The sequence below is a fragment of the Oryctolagus cuniculus genome, chromosome 13, assembly GCF_964237555.1.
Source record: "Oryctolagus cuniculus chromosome 13, mOryCun1.1, whole genome shotgun sequence".
NCBI classification, from domain to species: Eukaryota; Metazoa; Chordata; class Mammalia; order Lagomorpha; family Leporidae; genus Oryctolagus; species Oryctolagus cuniculus.
Window position 1 is genome coordinate 56014034 of NC_091444.1, and position 9054 is coordinate 56023087.

At 41.5% G+C, this 9054-nt stretch overlaps 1 protein-coding gene across 3 annotated transcripts in view; it reads right to left on the reverse strand.

Annotated features, from left to right (window-relative positions):
• KMO (kynurenine 3-monooxygenase) overlaps positions 1-9054 on the reverse strand; it is a 38376-nt gene that overhangs the window by 24343 nt on the left and 4979 nt on the right. The window contains exons 2-4 of one of the 3 annotated variants that reach the window (XM_008268225.4): positions 5119-5188; positions 4714-4811; positions 2345-2434 (exon numbers count right to left, since the gene is read on the reverse strand). In XM_008268225.4, the coding sequence (XP_008266447.1) occupies positions 2345-2434; positions 4714-4811; positions 5119-5188 (258 nt within the window). The remainder of the gene's footprint in view (positions 1-2344; positions 2435-4713; positions 4812-5118; positions 5189-9054) is intronic. The other 2 variants (XM_070055558.1, XM_051821472.2) reach the window with 2 other exon arrangements.

A 9054-nucleotide genomic window follows, 5' to 3' on the forward strand; every position in this document is an offset into this window, starting at 1 on the left:
TTACTAGAGGAACTTCAAGTTAAGGAAGAGACGCTGAGACATGATAAAGTTTACATCAAAGGCATTATGGGTAAAGACTCAGCTTCACCCATTTGATTAGGACAATTCTACTTTGCTTCCAATTTAAGGATTTTTTTTTTTAGATTTTATTTATTTGAGAGGTAGAATTACAGACAGAGAGGAAGAGACTGAGAGAAAGATCTTCCATCTGCTGGTTCACTCCCCAAATTTCTGCAACAGCCAGAGCTGTGCCTATCCGAAGCCAATAGCCAAGAGGTTCTTCCAGGTTCCCACGAGGGTGCAGGGGCCATCCTCTGCTGCTTTCCCAGGCCATAAGCAGAGAGCTGTATTGAAAGAGGAACAGCCAGGACACAAACCTGTGCCCATAGGGATGCTAGCAACGCAGGCAGAGGCTTAGTTTACTACACCACAGCACCACCCCAGCCAATTTAACATTTAAACCAATTGGCTGTCTCTAATCTCACTCTCTCTGTGAAGTCTTCTCTGGAAACTAAAAGTTTCTTCCTTTTCTGAGCCATTTTAGTGTTTCTTATCTGAACCATACAGCTGATCTCTCCTGAGATCAACTGAGAGCCTTCCCTGATGAACTTTGGCAGTTATCCCAATGAGTTGGCAAGCTGCTTTCTGCGAGCTCAGCAGTTTTGGGTGACACATTTTGTATTCACAGATTAGAGTTCATTCAAATGTGCAAATCTTACTTGCCTTTTGAGGAGAGACAATTCTTTAGTCTTTCCTGAAGCACCCAGCTCAATCTGGGCCAATTCAACAAGTTCTGTCAATGATCTGAAAATGTTTCTCACTAAGGATAGCTTAGTGGTTTTCCCATGCCATCTTCCCCTCTGCCACGTGCATGCATCTGAACTCTATACTTATGCTTTTGTAATGCCAAAATAAATATGAGACTATTTTTTAAAAAGTCATTGAGTAGAACATTTTAATACTACTCCAACCCCAAAGCCCTGACTTGTTGGAATGTTTTACGGTTCAATCATCTTTAGCACCCCAAGATCAACAATGACCTTGTTCCCATAAAGATATGCATTTGATCTCTTGCTATCCAAAGTGTGGTCCCAGGACCACCAGCATAGACACCTCCTGTGAATTTGTTAGAAATGTAAAACCTCAGTCTCCACTCCAGCCCTACTGAATCAGACTGCATTTTAACAGGATTCCGGGGAAAAAAAAAAAAGGCCGGCACCGTGGCTCAATAGGCTAATCCTCTGCCTGCGGCGCCAGCACACCGGGTTCTAGTCCGGGTCTGGGCGCCATATTCTGTCCTGGTCGCTCCTCTTCCAGGCCAGCTCTCTGCTGTGGCCCGGGAGTGCAGTGGAGGATGGCCCAAGTGCTTGGGCCCTGCAACCACATGGGAGACCAGGAGAAGCACCTGGCTCCTGCCATCAGATCAGCGTGGTGTGCCAGCCTCAGCGCGCCAGCCGCAGCAGCCATTGGGGGGTGAACCAAAGGAAAAGGAAGACCTTTCTCTCTGTCTCTCTCTCTCACTGTCCACTCTGCCTGTCAAAAAAAAAAAAAAAAAAAAAACAATAACAACAAAAAAACAAAAACAAAAAACACAGAATTCTGGGGAGCCTGAGAAACATTGCTGATCCACCTCCACTGGGAGCTCTGTGGAGAGCCAGACTCAGGAGTATGTGAACCTCACTTGGGCTCTGCACTAAATAAAATAAAGCATTGCTGGATACAAATAAAACCAATATCAGTGTTTCTCATATTGATAGACATTGATGCATTTATTCCCCCTCAAGGAAACCAAATCAAAAGATATAATTAGATTAAAGCACATACTGTACCCAGCTCTGTACATTACTATGTGAAAGATAAGAAAACACAAAGCTATATAATAATTTTTTTCATAAACTCTACACCACCATTCAGCCCCTGTTGTGTTAGAAATTATGAGGTTCTGAAAGCATCTCACATTGATTCTATAAATTCTATTATAATTAATTTGGAGCAGGATGGGTTGTAGGGTTGTCAACTTGACAACAAAATAACCTGGTACTCTTTTCTATCTAATTAAAAAAGAGATGGAGGGAAAGGATGTCTCAAGCAACCAGAGAGCAAGAACAAAACATAGAGGCAAGAAATGGCCTAATAAGAGAACAGCAGCCAACTTTTCCTAAATGACTGGGCCCTATTTTGAGCACTTGCTACCTAGTCTCGGTGTTCCTGTGGCCTAGGATAAGCAGCACAATGTCAAAGATAGGAGTAGAGAGAGGAAGGTGCTGTCAAGCATGTCGCAAGTTGCAGGTATTAGAGTTAGTTGTAATCTGTGTACAACCAACCGTCTCCAGAGTAAACCTACCTGTGACTTTGTCCCATAGGGAATTGCAGACTTTTTACCTGAAAGAGAGTGAATCATTCTTGCTCTCATGGGAATACCTTGGGATACAATCTGAAATGAAATCAGAAATGTTGATGTCAAATTCTACAACATGACATCATTCAAATACGATAAATACTGATTTTAAAATATGGTCTTCGAATAGTTTCCAAAAAAACGTTTGTGGTTTTTTTTTTTTTTTTTTGGAAAAAAAATTATAAAGGACCGTTGTAAGCCTGATTATGGAAAGTCATCCAATGAAAACTGTTTTCCTGCAAATTTTACTTGTTTTTATATTTTTACATTAGATCTTGGAATTTACTTAAAATTTATCTGCTCTAAATCAAATATTACAGGTTGAGGAAAGTGGCTCATTGTTAGAGATTAAGTGATTTTTCTCATGATAACAAAAAGGGGCCTTATAAGGAATAAAACCCAGTGCTCCTAAAATCTAATACCAAGTGTTTTCTTTTTTCTTTCTTTTTTAAAAGATTTATTTATTGGGGCTGGCACTGTGGCGTAGCGGGTAAAGCTGCCACCTGCAGTGCCAGCATCCCATATGGGTGCCAGTTCGAGTCCCGGCTGCTCCATTTCCAATCCAGCTCTTTGCTATGGCCTGGGAAAGAAGAAGTACTTGGGTGCCTACCCCCACGTAGGAGACCTGGAAGAAACTCCTGGCTCCTGGCTTCAGATAGGTGCAGCTCTGGCCATTGCAGCCAACTGGGGAGTGAACTAGTGGATGGAATACCTCTCCCTTTCTGCCTCTCCTTGTCTCTCTGTGTGACTCTTTCAAATAAAGATATAAAGCTTTAAAAATTTATTTATTTATTTATTTGAAAGTCAGAGTAACACAGTGAGGAGGATAAATATAGAGAAATCTTGCATCCCTTGGTTTACTCCCGAAATGGCCACATTGGCCAGGGCTGAACCAGGCTGAAGCCAGGAGCCAGGAGCTTTACCTGGAACTCCCATGTAGGTGCAGGGGTCCAAGCACTTGAGCCATCTTATGCTGCCTTCCCAGGCCATTAGCAAGGACTTGAATGGGAGCCCATATGGATGCCAACATCACAGACGGTAGCTTTACCTGCTATGCCACAACACTGGCCCCCAAGTGTTTTCTTATCCATGGCTGCTCCTGTTCGGAAGAAGAATGTGAGATTGCACGTGCATTCACATTTACTTATGTTACCACTTAAAAGACACTTTGTCAATGAAAATATAATCAAGAAAAACATACCATATCTTGAAGCTATATGATAAAGAGTGAGAAGTTTATAACAGTTAGCCCACATGAGGAAACCTCTTATTCAACCTGTGAGACTTGATGGTTTCAGATTTTCATAACTTAGATACGTAGTATGTGTATTTATTTTGTATATCACACAACACACAGTATGTCTGGGATACCACTCTTTAATCAAGCACAGTATTACTGGAGCAAAACATTCATGCTAAGTCTGATTTAAAACAACAACAACATGGGGCTAGCATTGTGGGATAGTGGTAAAGGCGCTGTCTGCAGTGCCAGCATCCAGTATGGGAGCCAGTTCGAGCCCTGGCTGCTCTGTTTCCAGTCCAGCTCCCTGCTAATGTGCCTGGGAAAGCAGTGGAGGATGGCCCAAGTACTTTGACCCCTGCACCTGCGTGGGAGACCCAGAGGAAGCTCCTGGCTCCTGGCTCCTGACTTCAGATTGGTCCAGCTCCAGCCATTGTGGCCATATGAGGAGTGAACCAGCAAATGGAAGATCTTCTCTCTCTCTCTCTCTCTCTCTCTCTCTCTCTCTCTCTTTCTCCCTCTCTCTCCCCCTCTCTCCCTCTCCTTCTCCCTCTCCCTGTAACTCTTTCAAATAATAAATAAGTAAATCTTTAAAAAAAAAAAAAACATGAAAAGTCTTATGTCAGGTCAAATTTTGCTGCCAAATGAGTGATGGAAACCTTTATACTTTCAAGGTTTGTGGGAAATACAGAATTGTAGATAAGAGATTATGGACCTCTGTAAACAAATCAGCAAAATGGAGTCTATGTGCTTCCTCTTATCCTGGGATGCCGACTACCACTTTCTGTAGCCAGAGACCTGCCAACCACTGACAGCCCAGTGTCAGAAGTGATCATCAGATGAGGTTGTAATGTCCTCTTGTCATGTTCTGGTTCCCCCCACTCCCAGGTATTTAGAGTATCAAATATTCACCCTCTTATCAAATTTAGAACTTTGGAAACCTTTGTAGAGTGGGTTTTTATGCAGAAGTCATTGGCTTTAAATGGCACTTCAAACCAAGTTGAAATATATACCATGCAATTATTGAAAACCATCAGGTATTATTTCATACAAGAAAAATACATCAACAAGATACCTGATCTTCTAGGCCAATGGCTTTCAAGGCTTGTCGTCCTCTATAAGAAAGGGCCAAGTTAATGCTTCTTCCACGTGCAAATTTAGCCACTCGAATATCTAAGACATATGAAACAGACTCCATGTTACACACAACTCATTATACTCCAGCACAGGATGAACACAGCGGTAGTGCACCTGAACAATTAGTGCACTCCAAACCAAATTAGAAGGCCTTGTTAACTTTTCTTTTAAAAGTAGATAATAGCAGTAAATTTGAATTAAATTTAGATTGATGAAATTTTAAAATATCTAATAGTGCTTTACTTTTTTCTTTTATTAAATTTTTTTCTTTTTCAAAATATTTTAAAGAAATAGAGGTTCAAGACTCAGAAATAACATCTCCTAATTTTCAATACTGACTTACCTTCCCTAGCTTCATATACATCAACCTGGAAATTCCTCTTTGCAAGGAAGCATGCATTTAATGATCCAACCTGGGAATTCAAACAAATTTTTTATATCTTTATCTGATTCTACAATATAGGGAAATGTTAGCAGCAAGAGGAAATGTTGTAGGTAGCTATATTTTACCAACTTCATTTTTCACATTGATTTACTCAGTCTCTACAAGAAAGAACCAGTTGCAAAAATGGTAAGACTGATTCAAAATTAAATGTTATAATTTTAGAGACTCCTGGCTCTATTTTTAGCCTTTTTATATTAAGATACAACTTTTTTGAAGAAAGAACACAAAGCATGTATACAGTTAATAGAATAATTAGAACTTTTTTTTAAAAAAGATTTATTTTACTTGAAAGAGTTACACAGAGAGAGAAGGAGAGGCAGAGAGAGAGAGGTCTTCCATCCACTGGTTCACTCCCCAGTTAGCCACAAGCCAGGAGCCAGGAGCTTCTTCCAGGTCTCCCACACGGGTGCAGGAGCCCAAGGGCTTGGGCCATCTTGTATTGCTTTCCCAGGCCACAGCAGAGAGCTAGCTTGGAAGTGGAGCAGCCAGGACTCGAACCGGTGCCCATATGGGATACCAGCACTTCAGGCGGTGGCTTTACCCGCTATGTCACAGCGCCAGCCCCCGACTTTATAACTTTTTAATCCGTATAACCACTATTCTAGTCAAAATGTAAACTATTGCCAGCCCCCACAAATCCCCACAACTTCTCCACAATCACAATCTCCTTCCCTCTCACCTAGAGGTAAACATTATTCTGCATTTTGTGATCACCATTTTTGTTTCTTTATCATTCTACCACTTAGGTATATATTGTTTATATTCCTAAGCAATGTAGTTAATTTTGCCCATTTTCTGCAACATAGAATCACAGTGTGGGTTTTTTTGCATCTTTTTTAATTTTTAAAAATGTATTTTATTTTACCCAGGGCTTATCACAATGGAAAGTTTTTCTTTAAAGTGATTCTGTCATCAATATCTGTCTATCCAGTTAGACTATCAACTGATTTCATTCATGATTTTATCCCTAGCTCTACCATTATATATGTAACATATTAAGTACTTGATAAATATTGTGAAATGCATTATGGTGGTAGAGATTATGTTTCTAAGTAAAATTTGTAGCCAAATGAAGCCAAACTTTATCAAGCACTTACTATATATAAGTCATTCTTTTAAATTTCAGGGATTTAAAGGCTATGAAGATAAGTCCTTGTGCCCAGAGAACACCCAAGTTAGTTAAAAGAAAAATATAAACTGGTTAATTCTTAATAAACTCCTTTAAAGGCATACTTTTATATAAAATATTTGCAGATCAACATATCATTTCTAATGTGCATTGTTCAAATAATACAAAATAAATTTAATCACATGACTTCTACTTACCATTTAAAAATCATTATGTGTTAAAATCAAATAATTTTATATCAGGTACCTAGTGTTTTGTGTGCATATAAATTCAGATACACTTTGCAAAATAACTCTTGGCCCAAAAGTGAAAATAAATGCAAAAGGCAGGGGCAGGGAGAGAAGGAAAGAAAGAAATTCAAATTCACAAGAAAAGGATTAATTTTGCCTTGAAGGATGTGGTATTTTTCAATGATGGCCATAACATACTCCTCTGAAATGTGATCTTGACATGTCTTCATCAAGAGATGGAGTTTATTTCTCAATTCTCTTTAATCCAAGAGGGTGGTGATAGCTTTAGCCAATAAAATTCAGCAGACATGATTTAAGCCTACTCCAAGAGTAGTCTTTTTTTTTTTTTTTTTTTTTTTTTGACAGGCAGAGTTAGACAGTGAGACAGAGAGAGAGAGAGAGAAAGGTCTTCCTTCCGTTGGTTCACCCCTCAAATGGCCACTGCGCCGCTCCAAAACCAGGAGCCAGGTGTTTCCTCCTGGTCTCCCATGCGGGTGCAGGACCCAAGGACTTGGGCCATCCTCCACTGCCTTCCTGGGCCATAGCAGAGAGCTGGCCTGGAAGAGGAGCAACTGGGACAGAATCCGGCGCCCCTACCGGGACTAGAACCCAGTGTGCCGGCGCCGCAGGCAGAGGATTAGCTTATTGAGCTGCGGCGCCAGCCAAAGAGTAGTAGTCTGGAAGCTTCTTCTTCCTGCCTTTTGGTGTCAGTTATAATGTAAGAAGGATAGCAACCTTGAGGTTGTAATATAAGAGATGTGGAAACCACAGGGATGGATCATATGTCTAGCAGTAGGTTCATAAGTGCCTCTGGAAGGGCTATCAATTTGGCTAATAATGTAGCTTTTGGACTCTAACTCTATTTCCCTTCTCACTTTCTGTAAACTGTGCTTATTTGAGAATAACTGTCAGTGCCGTTTTTAGTTGTTATTCAGCCAAAAAATTTTAAGAAGACAAAGAGATATAAATGGAAACAAAATGTGGTGTGGGAACCATTTTAAGCCCACCACAAACTCTCGGTTACAGCACAACTGGGTTCCTGAGCATAAATAGGGAAGGAGAGTAATGAGAGGAGAGGGGAAATTGGGCACCAGTAGACACTCAGGAGAAATAAGACAGAGTTCATAATGCCGGGTCTTGAGGTTGAGCCTTGAGAGAGATAAGGCAGTTTCTATTAAGAACAAAGGTTTCTGGCCAGCACTGTGGCTCACTAGGCTAATCCTCAGCCTTGCGGCACCGGCACACCAGGTTCTAGTCCCGGTCGGGGCGCCGGATTCTGTCCTGGTTGCCCCTCTTCCAGGCCAGCTCTCTGCTGTGGCCAGTGAGTGCAGTGGAGGATGGCCCAAGTCCTTGGGCCCTGCACCCCATGGGAGACCAGGAGAAGCACCTGGCTCCTGCCACTGGATCAGCGTGGTGCGCCGGCCACAGCGCGCCGGCCGCGGCGGCCATTGGAGGGTGAACCAACGGCAAAGGAAGACCTTTCTCTCTGTCTCTCTCTCACTGTCCACTCTGCCTATCAAAAAAAAAAAGAACAAAGGTTTCTGTACTTGTTTGGAAGCACCAAAAGACCAGGACAATAACTGTTTTTATTAAAAAATAATTTGTGAATTGGAAGTTTTATTAGCATTTTTTTGCTTTTCAATTAAAAATGTTTATATAAAGAGATTTCATGTATTTCATAGATACAATTCTTTTTTTTATTTTTATTTTTTGACAGGCAGAGTGGACAGTGAGAGAGAGAGAGAGAGAGAGAGAGAGAAAGGTCTTCCTTTTGCCGCTGGTTCACCCTCCAATGGCTGCCACGGCCAGCGCACCGCGCTGATCCGATGGGCAGGAGCCAGGTACTTATCCTGGTCTCCCATGCGGGTGCAGGGCCCAAGGACTTGGGCCATCCTCCACTGCACTCCCGGCCACAGCAGAGATCTGGCCTGGAAGAGGGGCAACCGGGACAGAATCCGGCGCCCCGACTGGGCCTAGAACCCGGTGTGCCGGCGCCGCAAGGTGGAGGATTAGCCTAGTAAGCCGCAGCGCTGGCTCATAGATACAATTCTAAGATAACCATATTTGTTTCTCTTTCCCTCCCTCCCTCAATCCCCCCTTCTTCCTTCCTTTTTTTCCTTTAATTGTTGCAATAACAAAATTTCAACTTACTTTGTAATCACAGGCTTAAAGCACCACTAACCCTAATGTTCAACAAGTAAAAAGTAGAGACACCACTGTTCCACAGGAATATACAAGGGCTACAAACAATAATCAAATCATAGACATCAGTTTTACTCTACGTATTGCTTTTGTATTATAATCTAACTACCACTTATCAGAGAAAACAGGACATTTTAAAAGGCTGTTTATATGTAAGAGTTTTCAAGAGATTCCTTGGTTTCGTAATTATAGACAACCCAGTTCTTCCATTTCTCTATTTTTTCCCCTGATTCCTCGTACTTCCCTCCTTACAGGTCACTTGCTTTGACCCTT